The 23,656-nt window shown below is 37.3% G+C and overlaps 1 protein-coding gene across 13 annotated transcripts in view; it reads left to right on the top strand.

Annotated features, from left to right (window-relative positions):
* The window catches only part of CDH13 (cadherin 13), a 477,794-nt gene that overhangs the window by 142,097 nt on the left and 312,041 nt on the right, over positions 1 to 23,656 (top strand). For all 13 annotated transcript variants that reach the window (XM_035543527.2, XM_035543525.2, XM_050713274.1 and 10 more), the window contains exon 3: positions 19,270 to 19,478. In XM_035543527.2, coding sequence (XP_035399420.1) covers positions 19,270 to 19,478 — 209 coding nt within the window. The remainder of the gene's footprint in view (positions 1 to 19,269; positions 19,479 to 23,656) is intronic.

Genomic DNA, 23,656 nt, shown 5'->3' with positions numbered 1-23,656 from the left:
CACCTTTATAACCGGTAGAAAACACGGGCAGATAATGTCCAAGAACTCTTCTGTCTTTCCTATATATTTTAGTAATGGCGTTGGCACTGAAAATAACTAAAATAATGACACTGAAACATCCACTGAAACAAAATACAGCTGAGTCTACACTAGAGCTTTTGTCGGTATGGAAATGTCAGAAAACATTATATTCAGAGCACAAATTGCAAGTATAGACCTGACAAAGTAAATTTCGAACTGTGTACTCAAGTGTAATGCTTGAAACATATTCCAAATTGGCAAGTTGCAACCACTCGTGGAACACAACCAGTGCTCCAAAAAACTGACAGAGCCCATGTTGAAATCTGAATAATCACAACTGCATTTTCATAGTAATTTAAATGGAAGAAGCATTGGCAGAAATTCATGAATAATTTACATATAAGAATTTAGCAATCTATGGTGAATAGAAAAATAAATGGCAAACCCAATAAATAAATGATTATTCTGAAATATTTGCTCTGCTCTGATGTTTGCTAAGAAGTGTCTTTTTTGGACTTTCATAAAATGCTGCATTTTAAATTCCTGCTTTTCAGGTAAATGCTGCCTTAAAGGAATAGCAGAAATATACATATTTGGGGGGGGGGGGGGGGGGTCGAATGTGAACCTGTAACATAGATTGTTTTATTGGAGGTGTATATGAAAAGATCTTATTTGACATGCAGCAGCTGCAATCACAAAATTTGTAACCTTAATGAGAAACGTTAGTGTATACATATATAATTGTGAGCTATGCACTGCAGCAGTTTTTAATTAATTATGTATAAAGATTTAAGATTTATGGAGGAGGTGACATCTGAAAAGAGAAATCCCTAATTCCCTTCTGTGCCTTTGGGAATGTTATATTATTTTAATAAGCAAGCAATTAATTTACACAGCACCAGTGTTTGTTTCTGCATGGGATGGATATTGGGTCCATTAAAAAAAAAAAAAAAAAAGGAAAAAAAAAGAAAAAATGATTGTTTATCTGGTTTGCCTCACAGTACTTCATTCAAGAAAAGAAAACTAAAAAAAGAAAACTATGTAGTTTTACTGTTTGGATGATAGTATTTATTTATTTATTTTATGGGGGCACTGATGCTTTTGTACTTTTTAAACCTCTTTAATCTCATTGTTTATTTAAAAATACTCAAAATCTCTTTCTGCTACAACTCTTAGGTGGTATTGTTACATTAGTTTCTTGGGGTCACTCCTCATAATGCACTTTTCAGACCTGTGACAATTGTTTTTGGCCTAGAAATTCTTTAATATTAAAAAATATGTGTTTTCATTTGTTTTTGTTTGTTTTGTTCTTGCTTAAATAAAAATAAAATCCTCTTAATATTAATGGATTACTCTGTTTGACCTGAAATGAAAAAATTGCATTTGAAATATCAGAGAGAGAGGAGAAACACAAACAAGACCTGAAAGGTTGTCTCTGCCAAATGTAGATAGTCTTAGACTTATCTTTCTCCAGGAGCTCAGCGATAGGAGCGCATGTTTTGGATGTTTTTTTGTTTTCTTTTGTTTTCTGCTGTGTGGAATCAAACACTTCCCACTAATGAAATCCCCTATCTGTCCTATGGAATTTGAGAATTCACTCAAATGAAACGTAACACTTTTGTGTGTGTAAATTCCTTATCCATTTGCCTCTTACCCATAACGCTGCATAGTGTTATAGACTCTCGTTGTCAATCCTTGTTTTCTCCTGTGGATGGTATAGTATTGATGGTATCACTTACACTAACTGGAGAAGTGGTGTCTGTCTGTCGAAAGACTGGTCTGTGTCATATAAGTAATGCCTAGCTGGGGATGGGAGTAGCAGCCTGGTATTTGAAGCTTCTTGAACACCCGAACCAGTGCTGTCAGATTTGTGTGCTCTCTGCTTTGCTGTTATGGAGGTGGAAAGTACTTCTATTAGCATTAAGACAGCATTCTTCCTTCATCAGGAGGCAGAACTCACCTTTGAGCCATTCCTCAGAGAATGTAGATAATACAACATGAGAGACCTTCGGCAGAGAAACTGAGAACTTTATCTTGAATGCAAAGTACTATATACAGTTACACCTAATGCAATTAACCTAGGATGGAGAAGGGTTCAAACTCACTACATGGAAATCTAATGTTCTGTCTGAGAAGCAATTGGATGAGGAAAAAGCATGCTTTCATTAAAAAATTTCCTATCTTAGAAGCCTATGATATTTAGCATGGTTTAAAAAAAAATCATTCAAAATATTTTGGTGACTTTAGCTTAAAATTGCAACTGGTTTTGGGATGAGTGTACAAGCATTTCAATAAAACCTTTCACTGCAACATTTTCACTTATATCCAACAGTGGGGGATCAGGCTGAAGACTGTTAAAAATTGTATCGATGCCAAAGCCCTGTAAAGAAAAACACTTTGCTGTGTCCTGAAATATTTTTCTATAACTAGGAAATCTCCAGCATTGGAGAATGAATTGATCTCTGAGAACTGCAAGCAGGGAGCAGTATGATGGCAATGTTTTTTTCCCACAGAATATCTTAAAACAGATTTTGAATCACCAAAGTAGGTGACCACATTTTCTGTTCACTTTAACATTCTTTCTTTGCATGCATTGCTGTCTAATTGAGTTCTCTTCTGAATAGTAGTGTAAATAAAAAAAAAAAAAAGATGTCCAGGTACATTTTATTCCACTCCTAATAACTAAAGGCACCAGGTGTCCAGTTTCCAAACATTAGTCTCTAGTTATTGTCCATATTCAACATTTGGATGCTCATGTTGGTACTGCTGAATTTTAAATATCCTTATTTAATCCTAAGTACCAATTTGAGCATCCCAGTCTAACATTTTCAACACTTATATATGTGCTTGCCCTTGAGATGAACTTTCTCAGGTAGTTTCTGTAGCTGTGCCTGATTTCTGTAGGCCACAGTGTGCACTCTGAACAAATGAATTTTCAATACCAGTAGCCAAAATCCATTTCAGTGCAAATAAAAAACTGGCTGCTTCTGTAGAAAGAGACTGAAATAAATTTAACATGCCTTTGCCTATGGAAAGCTTTGCTGTTTCTGAGAGTGACAGTCTTTGTAACATTGTCTATTGTCAAATGGTTCTTTCAGGTGGTAGTTAACTTTCTGAGCCTATTTTACAAATGCCTATCAACCACTCTTGTGGTTCTGTATTTCTTCCCAAACAAAATGGTTCTGTCAAAATGTCTGCTGTTCTGGGCTGTGCGACTTCACAAAGTATGCTGATTCAGACCATTATATATGAGTAGTGACCTAGACAGACCCATGGCCAGCTGGCAAATCCCTGTGGCCAGACTGAGTTCTTGCACCGGCTCTGGAAGTGGCTGGTAATTTTGATTTCAAAAGAGCAATTCACAGTTACAGAACCTAGAACTCCTCGTATACCAAGTTGGGATAAATTTGGTTTATTTTCTAATATAAAAAGGAAGGTTTTATAGACACTTGGAAGAAAAACAAAAAACAAACAGAAAAAAAAAAACACATAACAAAACAGAGAAATATAGATTCTCCTGGAACAGCAAGTGAATGCAATAATGAAATAATGTTTATTAGTCTGGTGTTTTGGAAAGCCAGAGAGATGAATGTAGATTTGGTAAACAACTCTGGAAAAGTAACTAAGTTGAGCAGTATAATGTATTGTCAGTTAATGTATAGGATCTTTCTATGGAAAGACAGCGTCAGCAGAGGAGCTGGTGGAAGGCAGGCATGCAAGGCATAAATCATTGTAGGAGAAACATTTCCTTGAAGAACTGAGCACGTTCATTCTCAGCACTTGCTCAGACTTCTGTTCTCAAGATGTGGGCCATGCACAGTAGCCTAGAGATTGAGTATACAAACAGTGTAAAGGGTTGCTCTGCAAAGACAAAGATATAGGTGAATGTAAAAGGTATGTATTTTATTTCTTAATTAGATGTCCTGATTGGTCAGCTAACCAACTTTCTATAAGCCAAGGCTGCTGGGCTCGGATTCCTTCTTCAGAGAAATGTTCTCCTGTGTTGGAATTGCGATATATCTATGATAACTCTTCAATGTGTAGAAAATGAATAGTAGGGCTGTCCTGTTTATGCCAGCAGTTTTGTCTTCTGTGAAAGCTTCCATGGTGAAGAATGTGCTCATTCTAGACTCCCCTGGCCCATCTTCATAACATCAATGGACATGTAACAGGGCTGTACTAAAATCTGGTTTTGTTTAGCCTTCAGCTTTACAAAGAAATTTTAATAATGAGGTTTGGAAAAGAAAGGTCTCAGAGGTGATGGTTAAGAATTTGCATTCCTAAAATAATACAAGATGAACAACTCAAAAGCATGACGTTAACAGTGCACCTATATCACTCCACATTGAAATACAACAGCAGGCATTGCCCATACAATAATATCTCATTAGTTTCAAGAAAGCAGGAGTTTATAATAATAGAGTACTTATGCAAAACAGTGGGGGTCTGGGGGAGAGAGAAAGGAAGGGAGGGAATGAAAGTTGTCTAGCAGGCTGAATACACAAAGCCTTTGGTACTTGACAACTAATTTTGTTTTTAGTTAATATTCATTGATGCAAGTTCTAGTCTATTGTTAAATGATCCTAGTGAATAATTACATCCATTACTTTGAAATGTTTAAGATGAGTGTGGTATTGTAAAACCAATCTTTGTTACTGGAATCATCGCCAAAGCTGCACTGTGGAAACCATGTTGACACTGGTTTGATCATGTTCTTGGAGTCTGCAGGGCTCTCAGCACGTACTCAGAACTGCTTCTGTGCATTGTATTTACATGCATTATGTAACCATTCTCATTTTCTTGGGAACTGTAAGAAAGTGGATGGTATTTCTGTATTCTCAATTCCCTGGAATTTGTCAGCCTTTGAATGTGACCCATCTGTTGATGAGTGAATGGCAACTGTTTATTCCAGAATAAAGCATGTGCTAAAATGCAAACGTACAGCCTCCAGAAGCACTGAACTAAGTTTAATTAGCTCTAGAGTTCATTTAAACTTCAAACTATAAAGTTAACTCACTAGTCAGGCGAGTTAATAATAAATATCTTGCCGGATGTTTACTAGTCAGGGGAGCTGATGATACTATGTTTGTTAGGTGATAAGGCATTTCTGATAACCTTTCTGTTCATAAATCTGTAAATGTCTCATATGCGCTCTCTGATATAGCATAACTCCTTATTTATGCCTCAATTCTCAAACAAAAAACAAACAAAAAAACCTACAAAGCTGCTAAGTGTCCATGTGTAAAAATATATTACACCATGTCACTTGAAACTTTTGGCAAATGACATTTACCAAACAAATTCTGTTTATCATGGTTGTAGCCATGAGCAAAGTGCAACACAAAGGAGATATCAGTGTTTGGAACAATGGTGCTTTATTGTGTCACAAGAGACTAATGCTTTGGAAGGGGACGTGAGCTGGAAAATGCACCGATTTAGTGATTTTTTAAAATAGGTTTATAACCAGAAGCAAAGTAAAGATTGACTGATTATTATCTTATCACTTCAAACTTGCTAAGCATTGTAATCATTACAGTTATTCTAATGTGAAATAAAAGAGACAGTTATTCAAACAAATATGCTAACGTTTCCGCATTCTAACACTACAAAGGCAGTAGTTTAGGAAATCTATATCTTTAATCCCCAGTGCAGTCATCAGAGTATTTGCAATTAATGACAACCATACCAAGTCTAAGAGAAAAAATATTAGAAATTGTGCATTTTTCATCTATTTGAATTAGAAAAAAAAAATGTACAGTAAATATTAGTTTTTTGGAAAGGAATTGAATGAGTTGATGTAGACTTTCCACTGAATGACTGGCAATTTTGTTGTGTTGACAATTACGCTACTACATAGAATTCACAGTCATAGGAAATAACTATGTGATTTATTAAATCAGAGAGAGTACTTAAATTGGTCCATACTAAGTCAGTATTGTAATTACTGTGTGGTAGGCCAGCATCTTGTCTGACCTGTCTCCAGTGTGATTACTATATGAAAATAAATATGATGCTGATAAGAAATATTATTCACTAGAGGTATTCTGGTGTCCTTAATCTCCACACCAGAGATTTCTGTTTTCATTTTTAGTGTAATGCTTTCGTTCAGCAAACAGGCCCATTGTGGGTGTTCATGTCTGGAATGCTGGCTCAGGTAGCTTTTCATTACACCTCTTTTTATTGACTATGGAGTTTAAAATAATGAAAAATTCTATTGACTGGTTGCAGCTTTGTGTAGAAACTGTCGATTATTGGCTTAATCCATACTCTTGAAGCTGACAAAAAGGCTTGGAATCAAATACGGCATTAATTTCAACCTTAGCTTGTGGTCGCGCTGATGCAAACTATGTGCTGGTAATATTATGTACACAGTGTTCACATGAAAGTGGATATCCACATTTGGAAACCAGCAAGCAGCCACATGGCACTACCACTCACAGTGTATATTTGAAATGTAGAATTTGTTAAGTAATTAACATGAGTTTTCTCTGTCATTTTCTTTATATGCAATGCCACTTGTTTAAATGTGAGCCTCCACGTAGCAACACCACCCTTTTAAGAACTGAACGCAAATAACAGTATCACCTAGCTCATCAAATAATCTTTGAGTTTTATATGCTACCTGTTCTTTGTTGTTGTTGTTGTTTAATTTTTACTTAGTTAGTAAAGAGAGGCAGAAACTTCAGTAGTCTGATGCTCTTTCCTTGGTTTATCTATGTAAACAACTTTCACATTGCTTTTAAATGATCTTGACTGACAGAATTTACTTTCCCTCAGGTCAGTTCTTTTGTGGAAGATGCCAAAGACTGTCTTTCTTTAAAGTATAAAAGCCTGTGTTTGATGTGAATAGAAACTGTTCTGGGAATGACTGTGTAGAGCAAGATTACATGGTGCAATTTTAATTACATTGTTCTCAGCAGTGCTACTTGTCTGATCATAGTGTGAGAGTCAAAATTCAAACCAAGGTTATTTGGTTCTGTAACCATTAGTCGAGCTCTGGTATTGTTTGAAAGAGAGAACAATAAATTGAGCAAGTTTAAAATCCAGCAGAGTTTTGAGAGGTGGCTTTCCCGGTTAATCTCATAGAAGTTTTGTACTTTATAGGCTGCAGTTAGGAGGTTGATTTTCCATGGTTTATGGAATGGCCTGTGTGTTGGAATTTAGTTGATACTTGAGTAAAACAGAAGTTTAACCACCGACTAATTTTGTAAACTGATACGTAATTTAGATTTTTGAAGGTAGTCTCAAAAGCTATTCATAAACTGTGTCCAAGGGCTGTATTTTAATAACACAGCTTTTAGACTAAGGACTGAAAAGGAGCTTAGGTCTATTATTTGTACATTTATTGGAAAAACAACCTTTTTACTGGTGACTCTTTAAAAAAGAATAAATAAGGGAACTCACTTGAAAGAACTCAGTTAAAAGCGCTACAAGAAACTGTTATTTCTCTGTCAGGATCATTGATAGAGAAGGTAAGGCAGCAAAAGGCTTACCCCTGGAAATGAAGAACTTTGTTCCAGTTTGTCCCTGGGAAAGTTGAACTATCCACTGAATAAATGGCTTGAGCACTTTTTCAGGCATGGTATTACTCATTCAGCAGCTGGGAAAATAGGCTGGCAGCCTACAGAATCCATTTTGAAAGGAAAATATTACACAGTGGATTTATTACTCACTCTTGTTTCCTTCTATGCATTGTAAATGATGCGTCATTCTCTATTTCAGAAACAAACTCCTACCACTGAGTGCTATTTGGAAATTAGTTGCACACAGCACAAGCTGAAAGCTTTATTCCTAGGGATGCCTTTTAAGAAAACATTACTGTATGTCAAGAAAGACTTTTATCATGACTATGATTCCAAGAGGAGGGCAGTTGTAAATAGATGGACAGGTATTTCTGGTTTTGTAACATTTCCTAGTGTGCACTGACCACTAGTTTTGTTTGTTAGTCTTGAAGTTAGCTCCTGTACTTAGAGGTGAAGTTGGTTCTGAAGTTGAGTCTTGAGGTTAGGAAGCAGTCTGTGCAACTCACTGTTGCATTACAGATTAGTGTGAATTTATTTCACACAGAAAGTGAAACCAAGACCCAAGATTGAGAAGACGAAGGCAATGCTGCCTCTGGACAGTATGTGTGTAAAAAGCACTTCGTATTGATATCATGTTTAATGAAAAGCTCTTGGACTTTGACTTTTTGTCTCAACATACCGCTAGAGTAAGAGACAGAGATTAAGCAGTACCTTTTTTTTTCCACTACCCAACTCCAAAAAATAGGTGTACAATGGTGTGAGTGGCTGCCACGGATTGACTATGGGATGAAAGGTAGTAGTTTCTTCTTCCATCTTCAAATCAGAGGTACTTGTACTTCCAACTGAAGGAGCAGACAAAGCAGCCATTCTCCAATGACACCCGATATTTCATTTCTGACATTTAGAAGGCTTTTTAATGATGGCCCAAACTTCAGCCAAATGTAAATATCTGCACAATTTAGTGAATCTTCTGTTCATCTAACAGTGTATCAGAATTCCAGTGATTCACTTAAGGCTTATAGAAAACTGGTCCCAGCTGAATATTGACAAAAGCATGTGCCATAAGAATTTAAAAATAAAATAAATAAAGGAAATGAAATAAGAAGTTATGACAGATCACATTAAGAAATGACAGATCACTGTAATTATAACAAACCGACCTTGAAGGCAAACAGTTTTAATTGTGAACTTGAGGGAAAAAATCCCTGTGACCTGCAGCTAATTGTCTAGTTAACTGAAAACCTTTACTAAATAAATTTGTGGCTTTGGAGACATTTTAAAAACATACTGGTGTAAATAAGGTAATTTTGTGCTGGTTGGTGCTGTAGTTATTTCCTGTGAGTGATTGCTTGTTGTTACTTTTTGACATCTGCTGGCAGCAATTTATTTACATAGTTAAATCTCCTGGGACCCTGTTTCTTCTGCTGAATATAACCTCAACTGATTAGTTTTCAATAAATTACATATATCAAGAAACTTGGTTTGGGTAGCATTTAGGGTGACTGCTCAAAGATCAAATGTATATTTGTGCTGAAGCCAAGAATATGCATGGTCAGGAGTATACTGCCTCTTAAGGCTTTACTCAGAGAGCATTTGAAGGAAATTATCCATTATATCCCACTGGGAATTTCTGCATGAACTCAGACTTCTGTCCCACCTTCCTTCGCTATAGGATGCAATTAATTTTCTATCGACAAATTTCTCACAGTAATTTGCAGAACCACAACGTATTGAATACATTTGAATGTCTTTGATTCTGTCTGCTTCTGTCTTGGACTCAGCCTGTGAAAATAATTTCATTGTATGTTCTCCTGGGATTCTTAGCAAAATGTTATATAAGTCTGCGAAGATGGAAAAGTATTGATCATTTGCATTGTGATGGGAAACCCTTTCATTGAAACTAACGAAGTTAAAAAGAATCTTTTCTACATATCGCTTCTGGATTTGAGGTCATTTGGACTGTTTGGAATCAACAGTGTTAGCAGTGAGATGTCATGTTCCTCCAGAGATGTGACAGCTCCTCTGAGACTAGCTACACAAATGTAATATCAGTATAAGTGTCCTCTGCATTTCCAAAGAGACAACAGCTCCATTTAAACTGAACTATGTGTTGCGCTCAGAAGATCAATGACTGTGATATAACATTTTAAGTTTCATTTTTTATTTTTTTCTTCAAACACATTCACTGACATCATATTTTCTGTTGAAACAGTAATTTTTCTCCAGGGTTTAGAGCAGAAGCTATAGTATTACCACGACTTTATAATGCAGCCACTGACCTAAGCGATCAGTCAATAACATGTCTACATTGTAATGAATAAGTCGAGATAACTTCCAGCTGAGAACAACTCATTACAACTCCTTCCACTTGATTAGATTTTTGCCCTAAATGAGACAACAGGCAGCAAAAAAATGTGTGGAGGTATCATGCAATGTGAGCTGGTGAAGTCTGCCTCGGGGGAGGTGTGCCTTCAGTTTGAGTTGTAGTGTTTGTATTTTTCCGTAATTTCAAGGAGCTAGAGATTACTGATGGAGTCCTGTTGGTAGAAGTGAATTTGCTGAAGAACATGAGATGTGATTGCGGGGTGTTCTGTCTGGGAGGAAGAAAAGAGTGAGCGTGGTGGAAAAGGCAAGAATTAGCAGGGCCATACTCATGCTTAAAAAGATGGCAATCCTTGACTTTGGTGTTGCTGGAGCCATTTTGCTCATATAGCACTCTGTGCTCTGTGAAAATACTCACTGAAGTCCCAAGCAACATAAATTTTGCTTCTATGCTGGGCTGATATGAGTTGTGCTGCTTCTGGTTGTTCAGCTCTAACTCAGGGTACCTGATGCCATACCAATACCTAGCCAAGTGGCGTTGTGATGTGCTAGGAGAAGAGAGGCAGAGAGCTTGTTTGAGATGAGGAAGGATGCCAGAATGCAGGGCTGGGTATAGCAGGAGGCAAGGAGAGAGATGGAGCAGAGCACTGCTAAGGTGGTGCTTCAGTGGGGAGGGAGCTGCTCATTCTGGAATCACACGTAATACCCATTACCCAAAGGCAGAGGAAGCCTTTAGTCTAGTATCACTTATAGCTCAGTTGAAGTGTACTAGAGAATTTCAAAGTGTTAATAATTTTTCCAGCTCTGCAAGGACTGTCAGCGGTAGCCAGGTAACGTGGTAGAGGGAAGGGACCGACGTGATTATTCCAGCAAAAACGTTGCACATTTTATTGGCGGTGGCTGGTTTCCAGGTGAAATACCTCCTCTTGATCTATGAGAACCTTATCTACAATCTGTGGTGTATTCTTCCCATGTATTTTTACAGTGCAGAAAAAAAATAATAGTTACTATTAATAGCTACAGTACATACTGTTGAAAGGGTGTTCTCTGAAGAGCAGATACATATGCCCTAGTGCCCACTGCATGAACTGTTGGCCTGATTTGCACATTTTAACAAGACTATGCTCAAATCTCATCATCACACACAAATTGCATGGAGATGTTTGCCAGTTTAGGTAATCAGTTTGTTTTTTCTTTTTGTTTTTGCCAGTTTAGGTAATCAGTGTGTGCAAGGATCAAGTCTGCTGTTTAGTTCTCGTTCTTCAAAGAAGTTGAATATAGATGCACATTTGTGTGTTCAGCAATCCTTGTAATATTTTGATGAATATTTTACTGTTGCTTTTCTCCACAGTTTTTGACTATCTATATGCTAAATAACTCATCAGTATAATTTATTTCAGAAGGCACATAAAGAAATTACATAGATACAAAAGAATCATAAACATCGAATCATAAGCACGCAGTGGAAGATAACAGCCCACCATTGTTAGTTGGATTTTTTTTTAAGTCATTCTGTCGCAGAGGTAGAATTTAACATCAAACCATTAAAAAAAAAACTGCAAAAAGCATTTTCATAAAATTCATTTAGTTCATTTTCTTAAATATTCAGTAAGATTTTTGTGTGAAGAAGTCTTTTAGTCTTGTGTGCAGCTTTTCTAAGCCACAGCCCCATTATTTCTAGAGAACTTTTAGATATGAAATAATGATAAACTCACTTTTGAAGGAAAAAATGTCTCAATTTTCTAAAAGTTGCTCCTTTGCTCAATTTGTGCTTTTTTTTTTTTTTCCTTCCCTACTTTCCAATTATATATATACACCATAATGATGGTAACTCTTTGCTAAACATGCCAGAGTTAGGATGACTGAGATTAGGGCTAACACACAAAATTGTGGTATACTTTGCTTTTCAAAATAAATCTGGAATAAGTCACCCAAGGAATTCAGCATCACCATAAAAGGCAGTTCCTGTTGCCTGATAATTTTTATTTTTGATTTCAATTTAAAGGAACTGGCTGTGTAAAACTTAAGTCTGAGGGGGGATTTTCTAAAGTAAACCTGCAGCTTCTCCATGATGGGTGCTTGTTTCTTGGAAGGAAACTTGCTTTACTGCTGCTTGCTCCCAAAATCTGGTAGTGGAGTGAAAGTAGTGGCTTTCTAAAACAGTGTGTTTCTGTGCCAATCACTCCCTGTTTCCATCCCTCAATGTCCAGTGCAAGTGAAGAAATATTCTGATTGACTTATATGCTAAGAAACGATTTTGGTTCAAAAGCTTGAAACGAACTATTGACAGTGTTTTGTCTGGAATTTAGTCTGCTTCCAAAAGTATCGTGGGGCAAAATTTTTCAATTTCAGCTCTTTCTTCTTTTCCTGTTCAGGTATTTTTGAAGAAAAACAGCAGAAATAAACAGGCTGTGGGCTCCCTGCCAGAGCCCATGTTCCAGAGATTCTTTTGAAGGCCTCTCAAAGGAAAGGAGAAAAGCTGTTTCTCCTAATTGACAATATTGCTGGCTTGAAAAGCAGGACTTCTTTGTTTCTCAGCTGCCTTTGTCATAATCTGTTGTAACAGTTTCCTTAGCTAATCTTGGATGGATTTAGGTTGTCCAGATGTTTTGGTTCCAGGGAGATTTCATCCTATCTACACTGACAGGCTAACTGATCTCTTGAAGGCTCATAACACTTCACATTTCTATTACTTGGTGTTAGGCTGCTGTGTGACACCCTGCACCAGAGTCAGGCAATCAGCAGCACGACTAACACTGTCATGGGGTGGTCTGTTACCATCTCCTTAGTTGCTTGCCTGCTTCTTTCAGTCAACACCATTATTTATTGCTAACAACAGTTTTGGTAGGTTATGGCACTTTATGATTTTTTTTATATACAACAGCACTCAACCACTTTTGCTTCACCCATCACTTTTCTCATTGCAGTTAATGAAGCTCAGCTTTGCCGGTTCCTATCTGTTTAACTGTTGCATTTTGTTAATATCTTTGAGCAGGGAAGACTTTTTAGAACAGACAAGGGTTCCCTGCTGGGCTGGAAAGTTATATTGCCTTTGTGCAGCTGTAATGTGCTTATCTCGTCTCTTTAGACCTCTCACAGGTACAGCTTCCCATAGAAGAAAACAACTTGTCATTTCAATATGATCTAAAGTTACTTGTTAAAATAGATTAAAAAAAATACACAGGATAAAATTCTGTTGATGCCATAACTCCCACTGATTTGAACAAGGCTAGACTGTATTTACACAAAGGACCCTAAGCTTCATTGCTATAATAATTAAGTCTCTGTGTTTGACATGTATTTTCAGTGTGAAATTTCCTCACTGAAGAGCTGTTTTGTTGCTAGCTATCATTAGCTAACATAAAAATGTGTACACATATATAGAGACGTACAGATTAAGTTTCTCTATGTTTATAAATACATATATTTAATTATTCAAATATCTGTAGAGATTGTCAGAGAAAATTATGGATTCTGTACTTCTGTTCAAAACAAATTAAACTTCTGAGAATTAAACTCTGAAAAAAAAAAAAAAAGACGAAGAGAAATATATCAGCTTTATGTGCTTTTGTATATAAGAAATCTATTTTGGCTTTTTTTTTTTTGTCTTTTTACATAGTTTACAAAAGAGATCCAACTGTTAACCTTTCAATGTTTTAAAATGGTGTTAAAACATTTGTGGTTCATTATCATAAATATCACAGTTGTGCAGAAACCTCACATATGTGGCACATCATAACAGTAAGGTGGGATGTACTGAACTGATGAATACTAGGAACTTGAAATTTCTTGCTGAGGTCTATTACAGGTAATATTTCCAATCACAGCTTCCGTTTCCAATCATTACGATAATGGACTTGTGGTTTTACACAAGAATCCTTTTTTCAGCAGTTGCCTTGATAATGATAAAGTCAGTGATTAAAGCCTTGGGATGCATGCAGGTGTTGTTAATAATGGTGGACAAAAATACTCTGTACAGTTTGTATGTGAGAGAGCCTTCTTACAAAAAGGAGTAAAAGTCTAGTATAGGAGGCTGAGAAATGAACAGAGGATGATGAGTGACATGCGTGTTGTTTTTCATTGGGAGATGCTTGGCAGTATTTTCATTCTGCTTGTATGGAGTTTTGGAGCCTGTCTCATACCATATGGCATATTAAGCACAATAAAGATGTTCATTTGGCAGCTGGAGCATGACTAGGAACATCAGAAGAGTCATATATGTATCAATAAATTAAGAATTCTTCTTTCATGTAAATAAATATTAGATCTTTTTTTAATTGGCCATTGAGTACTTGACAATGAGACGCAATCATTTTGTGGTCATGCCTGGTATAGCATTTCCAAAAATCTAGTTTATGACTATAGCTGAACAGCTCCTATTATTATTTTTTTTGTAATTCTATAGCACCTTGAGTCGCCAACATGATTTTTTTTTTTTCAATTGCTGTACAGAAGCAGAGAAAGCAACTGGTCTTTGCTCTGAAGAGCTTACAGTCTAGTTAAACTCCTTAAGCTGTAACACAAAGTGTGTAAGAGGATGTGGGAAGATTCAGTGTGTGTGGACAATCAACAGGCTACTGTTCATCCAATCTGTTATACTGCAGCTGGGCAGTATGAATAATGTTAGTTACCCATCTCACGGCTTTCCTCATACCTAATCTCTGTGATAAGTGTATGAGCATCATGAACATCATAATCCATCATAAACATGTATTATAATGGTTGTGAGGCAGTGAAATGTTTTATGCTGGGAGACAACCTTTTCATTTTAGACAGACTGCCAGAGGGTTTGGTATCTTCTTTCCGTGAACCTTAGCAGACTCCTTAGGGCATGTGCTATCCATCCAGCTAACATAGCCTTTGGTAACTGTTCTTAAGTTTTGGTATTAGGGCACTATTTAAATAATCTGAAAAGTTCTTATTGAAAGAACTATTTGCAATGGGATGTTTAATTTCTGAAAAGAGACATCCATATTTTCTTCCTGAAACCTAGCACTTTTGATCACTTAGATAAGCCAATGGATTGACTCTGAATTGACTTTTTTTTTCCAGAATCCACATGAGTTTAAGGAAGCAAATGTTCCTGGTGAGGGGCATTGTGAGAATTACTGGGAATGTAACACAACCTCATACGACATTCCCTGGTCATCCCAGTCCAGGAGGCGTCATCATTCTGATAAAGTTCTCATTTGCCTCTAACTTCAGACTGGAGATTTTATCTAAAGCTACATTTCTCTTCAACTCTCTTAACAATTTGTTTCAACTTCATCTCTGTTGGCCCCTGGTCCGAATAATCTTCAGTGTTCTCTATCCTTATGATCACTTCATCTCCTTCCACCCACTTCTAATTTCTCTCCTACATATCAGTACTTCTCATAGCCCTTTCATTTTCTTTCCCTCTCTTTGCTATTAACCTCGTCAAATACCCTTGTTTCTATGGTAGACTTGGGAATTGAAAGCATGAGTGCTTTTGTATGAGATATGGTAAGAAAAGTTTCCCACTTTCAAGCAACTCTGCCTCAGCCCTTTGATGGAAAAAGTGTCATTTCATAAATCAGGGCCAAGAGGTGAGCAAAATATAAAAGGTCTGAAAGTGTCAAATTCATAAGTCCAAGTAAACATAAAATATAAATCCAAGTATCTCTCCTAATTCCACGTCAAATCTGCATGTGGTCTTTGAACTTCTGCAATGCATGCAGATGGCAGCAATGTGGGAACCTCAAGAATTCTGAGTGCTGAGCAGCAAAGTGGGAGAAGTGTACTCCCAGCCAACTTCACCCCTCTTTTAGAAACATAACACAGCATGGTTCCTTCTGAATGTGGTGTTTGGCTATGGGATATTATAGATCTGAACTCTGACATTTTTTTTTATTTTTATTTTTTTCAGTGATTACTCTGTTACAGTTGTTAGGCTTTTCTTTTATTTAAGTTTTAGTAGGAGACTTTTTACTCCTGCTATGAATTTGTCACAGATGCACATTTTTTACCAGTTGTAAACTATTAATAAAAATTGTTATTATTATTTTTTTATAAGCACCAGCAGCTTTGGCTTATGAGAAGTACATATTTATTCAATATAACAAGGTAGCTTCGCAAGGCCATGCTTGATTGTTTTTTAAAGGGAGGAGAAGAATACGTTAAAAGATAATCTACTCATAATTCATCAAGGCTGTAATCTATACAGTGATTAGTATAGAAAATTTCTATTTCCCATATTTGTGGTGACAGGGACATTTTGTCTCTTTGTGGGTTGATAGCTTTAGGAGATTGCAGAGAATCTGTTAAAACGCCTGTCATGTCACCATCATCAATTGCAATCAGTAGTTTTACTTCGGGGAGGCCTTACCAATAGAGAACCTTCTATCAAAACCCTTCTGTGATCACAGGACCCTTTCTGCAAGCGGTTCCTGGCTTCAGAGAGCAGCTGTGGCTCTTTGGGCAGCACAGATGCCAGCCTGGTCTGAGCATTGGGAAATTGTTTCAAAGTGCTGCTCCTCCAAAATTCTGCAGTTCACACCCTGCCTGCCCCCAGCTTTTACTGCAACATAAGACTTTGCAAGCCGAGGTTTGCGACATGACAGACTGAGATAGATTTGTCTGGAGGGACTACAGTATCTAAGGGGAAAAAGCCCTTTTTGTTTCTTGTTTATAATCTCTCTTGGTTTCAGCAAAATTCAATGAAATGGCAAATGGGCTGATCAAATTCTGGTTTGATATCCCACTGTGAATCCAAGGATAGTACTTTTACCCTCAAGTAAATCTGAGGAAATGGGAGCAAGCTTTCATTAAAAATACATAAGCAAACCCAAAACCTGTGAAGACCAGATCCTTCAGGTATTGGGATCGTTCTTCTGCAAGATGCTTGGTGACACTAAGGTTTGGATACTTCACAGTAAAAGGGTAGTCAGGCTCGAATTTACAGGTTCACAACATAATGTGCTTTTAAAAATCATACTTCAGGCTCGTAATTTCTTTGTCAGAGTACAGGGTGCCCTTGTCCAGGGGCTGCAGGGGCCTCTCAGTGAGGTGAGGCCTGTGCTGCCTGAGGCAGGCCTCAGCCACCTCCAGCCATTTCCAGAAAATTCAGTGCCGGCCCTACCTCAGCACGCCTGAGTCCCTCAGTGTCACCAGTGGCGCCTCAGGGACAGCGTATTTAAGAAAGAGCAAAAAGTCCTGCCTGGCAGTGGGGAATGAGGGAAAAAAGTGTGAGAAACAGCAATGTGAACCCCAAGAGCAGGGGAGGAGATAGAGAATGAGGTGCTCTGAGCAGGTATTCCCCTGTTGCCCATGGGGAAACTGCAGTGGAGCAGGTGGCTGAGTCCTGAAGGAAGCTGCGGGCCATGGAGAGCCTGTGCTGGAGCAGGGGAAAAGCATGAGGAGGAGACAAGGGCAGAGAGGAACTGTTAGGTACAGACCAGAGCCCCAGCCCTTTGTGCTGCTGAGGGGAGGGGAGGAGCTGGGAATGAAGGAGTGGGCTGAGCCTCAGGAAAAAGGGGTGGGGAAAGTGGGGATTTAATTTTGTCTTTGCTTCTTACCATCTAAATCTATTTTAATTGTCCATAAATTCAACTATTTTTCCTCATGTTGAGTCTGTTTGGCTCATGATGGCAACTGGTAAATGATCTTCGTGGCTTTATCTTGACCCATGGGCTTTTTCATCTTATTTTCCCCCTATTCAGTTGAGGAGGGGAGTGAGAGGGCAGCTGGCTGTGTGTTTTACAGCTGGCCAATGTCAACACTCCGCTTGTTTGTCAAACAATGTCACAAATCTTATATTCTACACCTTATTTTCAATTTTGGGCATTTGAGTTTTTTTTTCTTTTAACCTTTCTCATCAATATTCATCATAAAATACAGATGCATTCAAATTCTGAAACCAGCAACAGTTCCTTTTTCCCTATGGTGGTTCTACTCTGGAATTCAGTCCCAGTGAATGTCCAGAGAGGAAGGATATCCACAAGGTTCTCTGGCAGCCCTGGTTTCAAGTTGGCCTGTCTGGAAATTAATGCAAAATTTGGTTTGACTTGTAGAGGTCTTAGTGAAGATGATTTTATTTTATTTTATTTTATTTTATTTTAATTTTATTTTAATTTTATTTTGATTTTAATTATTTTATTTTATTTTATTTTATTTTGTGAAATTGTTCCAAAGAGTGTTTTGTGACCATCCAGTGTGATATTCAGTTTGTGTTTTAAAACCACTTATAGCAATTATACAGTCTGGAAGAGCCTAGGTTTTGGTGAGGTCGTGAGAGAATATAGGATTTTTTTTTCCTTTAAAAATAATGATCAAATACAACAAGATAATTTATACAATGAATTTAATTATAAAAAGTGCTTTATTTTCAGTAAAACCCTATTGTCTTTGATATTCTGTAGTCTGTAACCCTGTCTGTAATGCAGTTTTTAAAGATCCAATAGAAATGAAATGTAAAATCAAAATAGCAAGAGCATACAGATAAGCGAAAAGTCTGCAGCAGCAGTAACTTAAGGAACAGGTATGAAATATAGAACAGATTGTCTAGGGAAAAAAAAAAATCACCACACATGCAAATATATATTTCAGAGATGTCAAACCGGGAAAAGTTTACTTAGCAATTAAAGGTTTGTGGTGAACACCTCTTAATCATATGGCTAGTAGTTACAGCAATGTTTATTCCAGTATTTTGTGCAAAGTGAATCTACTGGACTCAGAGAAGGAACTAGAGGCAAAGCCTCAAACCTTTATCTTTAGGGATGTTTTTCTCTCTATGTCAACCTTCATAAATACTTTAAATATTCTATGTAAAGTGAAACAGGGCTTTTGACAGCTGTTGTTTAGTGGAGAGTTCTCCTTAGCTTAGTAGTGCAGCTTGTGTACTATGTCACGATCCCAGTAGTTAATAAGAAATGTTATAGGTTGATTTTTCAATTATGTAACACTTTTGCAGTAGAATATGAAGTTGAATATTCTGTAAACAACCAATCCCAAAAATAAAGAAAAAAAATTTGGGTTATCTGAAACCACTTTGGCAGTAGAAAAGGCTTTAAAAGCTCTCTTGTTACACTGAGGAGAATAACGAGGCCTCTGCTGCTGCTGCCTGATTTGTAGAATTAGGTGCGCATTTTGTACTTTTAAGTGATCAGAAAATACTTATGTCCAAAATGTTTAGTTTCTCTCTTCCTTCCCCAATTAACCTAGTCAAAATCTGCTTATCCTTCTGCAATTGCATATTCATAATGTTGTCTCTGAAATAATAACCATACAAATATAAAGCTTTGAAAGTTTTCCCTCAGATTGGAGCCATTTCTTCCAGGTAGACAAGCCAATAACATAAAAATGTTTGAAGTCTGTGTTCCAAAGTAGATACTTAAACTTGTGGTTTTTCTTTTTTTTTTTTCTTTTTTTTTTTTTTCTTCCCCAGTGGTGTTTGATGACTGCGAGGGGAATAACAAATTGAACTTCGAAGTTTCTAACCCAGACTTTAAGGTGGAACGTGATGGGTCTTTAGTTGCACTAAAGAATGTATCAGAAGCTGGCAGAGCCTTGTTTGTCCACGCACGGTCTGAGCATGCAGAGGATATGGCAGAAATTTTGATTGTCGGAGCAAATGAAAAACGTGGTGCATTAAAGGTAAGATAAATAAAAAGGACTAGAAGAAAATGCCAAGAAGATGCTGTTAGATATTTACATTGAAATGTGTCATTGAGGACTGTAAGCAGTTTCAATCTGCTAGCTGAGAGATCAAAATTCCATCCAGGTATTGTTGTAACACTTTAACACTTAGTTTAACTTAATAAAATATTAATTTTCCATGTTTTGAAAGATATGTTACATCCTCAGGTGTAAATGCCAAATATTCATAAAGAAATGATTCATATAAAAGAGCCTGATTATCAACATTGTCTGGTTCTTCTGGCGAACATTATGCAGATAACCAGTTTGGCAATAACTGAAAATGGAAAAGTCATACTTCTGAATATGTAATTTACGATTTAAAGAGCTTTCATGTTCCCTGCAAGTCTAGGGACATGGGAAAGAATTCCATGCTGTGGAAATTTTAATTTTCACATGGGTCTGCTTATCTGATACCATTACGTCTTATGCTACATAAATGTGTGCATGCAGATAGCAATCCATATTTACCCTCTCTCTGTTTGCACTGCTGATTTTTGTTCCACTCTTCCCACTGAATGCTGTATCCATTCTTTTCCACTTTGGAATTTCAGTGTAATACTAACCTCATAATATGGGAAAAAGTGCTTCACAAATTGATTGAAATGTTTACTTCACACCCATGAGACTAACAAAAAGAAATGTGAGATAGCCTTCATTTCTGTGTCATGGCATTTAGTAAGAGGCAGGCAAGACAGTGACTTACTACACAATTAAGCCTGGTACCCTTACAAACCTATAATTTCAAGGAGTATAAAGTAGCCATGATGAGAATGACTGATCTATTGTCCTATTTTGGTATTTAGACTTTCAGCTTCCAGCATTTTCATTATATTTCCAACAATAGCTTAGTATAACTTAAGTCTTCCATTAAAACAATTTAGCTTTAGGGGAAAGGTTGAACAAACTTCTCAAAGTCTGTGGCTGAGGAAAGGTTTTGATCTGCACTTTAAGCAGCATGAGATGTGAATATAGATTGCCAGCAGGGGAAAAGTATCAGAATGTGTAACTGTGCAGAAAGCTGATCAGAACACTTAGAGAGAATTTAATTTTATTTAAATATGCCATATCTTCACAAAGCTCAATTTTAACAAAGTCGTACTTGAGAGACTGTCTTATATGTTGGAGCTGTGGATTCAGGACCATGCACTGTCGAATTCAGAATAGGAAAAGTACACTTGGAGGAGCTGGGCATTTGGCTGTCCTATGTCTCAAACTAGCAAGACATTTTCCTTCTGGTGCATTCATAAGAATGTGCAAATGATTTTATTTTCACTTCAGGTTTTGAAGCTTAGGAGCAGTTTCAAAATGGGGTTTCTCATTCGCCAGTGAGAAGTTAATGAAACTGTGGAGGAGTTTGAAACATCCCTGACTGTAGATCTGGAGTTCATGGGGTTGGTTTCTCTGCAAATATTTGATTCTCTGAGAATCATATTATGGAGCTTTTATTCTGGTTTACTTGGAGAAGCAGCCTTTCCATGTCTTCAAGAGGAGATAACCTCCCATTGAGGCTACAATATTGGGAAAATCATGCATCCTGAGTAGGAATTAAGATGTGTATTTGCACTGACTACAGCACAACTTTATCTGTGACCTTTTCTGTTTATGCCCTATTCAGGTTCTGGGTCGTCTCTCCTCAGAAAGTTCCAGCAATATTCATTAATATCTAGTGTTGAAAGTTATTACCAGATGAAGCCAATTCTAATTTGGTCCCACTCCTGGGTTCTGTTACAACCACTTTGAGTTGTTTCCGAGAAAGGAAACCAGTCTAGGTCTGGTATATTCTGCTACTTGCTGGTCTTCCCTCATAGGTGGCTACTCAGAGTAATCTCATAACATCATCTCTACCTGCATTCATCACTTATTTATGGATTTTGACATTCAGCTCATAACTGGAAGTTTGCTTTTTATAGTATGTTGATCCTTGGTGTCTGCAGTGCCTTTGGGAGTTAGAAGATATGTTAATGTGTCCTGGGAATCATCCCCTACTTCATTTAGTAGGGGATCATCCCCTACTTCAAGACAACATACAGGTCTTTGGGGCTGGCTGTCCTACTCTGACCTCAGCCAGCATTCTGTAACTGTTAAATGGATGGTTTTTAGCAATCTTTTCAGCTATTGTTTGCCTATTTTAAACATAACACAGTCTTGTCTTTCTATTTGTCATACTTAAGAAGGCTATAAAGATTACAACATCCTATCTGAAGTGATTTTATGATAAATTTGAACTTAATCTTCTACTTTTACAGTCTGAATGTGTCAGCATGGAAACAGCAGAACTGCTCCATCTGTTTAGGCAGGGTGTCTTGGCTAAGAAGTGCTCAGATGGAGCCTTAGTATTTGAGCATAATTTTGTAGGGTTAAGATGAGCACGTGTTAGAGCATTGCTTAGCATTCAGTACTTAGAGTACAGTACCTTGTTTAATTAGGGGATAAGTAGTTAAATATTTCCTCACTGCCAGCAACTCCCATTTCTCTTCTGAAAGCCTGTAACCTACATCTGTGAAATCCCATTGTTAATGTTTCTAATTGCAGATTCCCAACATGTTTGGAAATGACTGACAACAATGATCTCTAATGTGCTGACTGGCAGTCTGAGCCTGGAAAGAGACAGCACAGTTCCTAAAACTTTGAAGGGTGATTGCTACCAAACATACTTTAGAGGAATATTGGAAGTATTTACAGCTGATATATGGAATGCACGGAAAAGCTTTTGATATTCTAGTGGTTGAAGGATGTGATTCTTTCCCACTGAAGATGTGGGAAGATTGTAGTTAGCCTTACTGATCAGTTAATCAGTGATTAACTTAAACTACCTTTGTGGCCATAACACAATCAGTGGCTGCTCAAATACCACTTACTGTGTAATTCTGTTTTTTTAGTCTAAAAGTCATGTTTTCTTACTCTTCTGCCAGAGACACATTGGCTCTGCAGAGCCTGAAGCTTTCTATCATAGGATGGCCTTGACTACAATATGAGGATAGATAGGTGGCTCCTCAGCATCATCAGCGAACAGTTGCTCTCTGATCACAGAATCTTGTGCAAGATCTAGTGTCAGAAGAACCAAAGTCTGTATGTTAGATTGCAGATAGATTTCTACACCCAGTTTTTAGTGTCTGTTCCTGCTATATTTTTGGCTAAATATATTGGGTTCCCCCTGTCTTAACAGAGGGGAAAATTCTCAAAAAGCCACTGTCATTTTTGAGAGGTATGTGGTATATGACTAAACAGAAGAGTTGTCATGGGCCCATGGAGGGTGTAGCATTACAGGGTGTCAACTTCTCTGTAGTAACGTGTGTGTGTGTGTACTTGCACCCTTGGACAATCAGTGGAAGAAATGAAGTTCACTTAGCTTCAGCTTGGGGCAGCACTGATGGGGCATACACACAGTCTGTGCTTATGCTCTGCGTTGCCCCATGTTTCCTTAATTCCCCTTTCACACAGCCAGGACTTGAGTGCTTGGTGAGATTAAAAAAAAAAAAAAAAAGTTATGGAAATGTTTTTATTCATCCAGGATTCCCAAAATGAACTTTAGGCTCATTCTGAATAATTCGTAGAATTGATAGGGTTCAGATCTCTAATGGAAAAATAAATCACTCACAGAACCCTGGTAGGGAACAAACTGACAGAACTGATGAGTGACAGTAGTTATTGTTCAAAATTATACCTCATCTAGTGCCTTGTCCCTGCTTTGTTTTGTAGGAATAGTAGTTGGAAAATTCATCACATCTGAGCATTTAACCAGACATTAGTGGTTTTATTTATTTATTTAAATAGTCTGGGTTTGTGAAAGACAAAAAGTGTAGCTAACCTTTTCTGGAGTCCCATAAAAGATTGTGGGTTGAAAAATGCAGCAAGCTGGGAATTGAATTGTGTCCTCCAAGGCTAAATAAAACGGGTGTTTGTTAGATTATGGAGAGGGAGAAGGACTAATGCTGGTTTTAATAACTGTACTAGTACACTAGGAGCTAGAAGAAAACTTTCGGAAATGATCTTTCTCTGCAGATAGGCTTTTTTTTGTGTGTGTGTTGGCAAATGCAGCCTTTATTTTCCACAGCAAAGGGAGTTATTTAGAACTTTTATTTGTTACTGCATCACAGACACTGAACGGGGAGAGCTAGATATCAAGAGTCTGG

The sequence above is a fragment of the Cygnus atratus genome, chromosome 12, assembly GCF_013377495.2.
Source record: "Cygnus atratus isolate AKBS03 ecotype Queensland, Australia chromosome 12, CAtr_DNAZoo_HiC_assembly, whole genome shotgun sequence".
NCBI lineage: Eukaryota > Metazoa > Chordata > Aves > Anseriformes > Anatidae > Cygnus > Cygnus atratus.
Note: the sequence above shows the minus strand (reverse complement) of the source record. Positions and strands in the feature narration are given on the sequence as shown.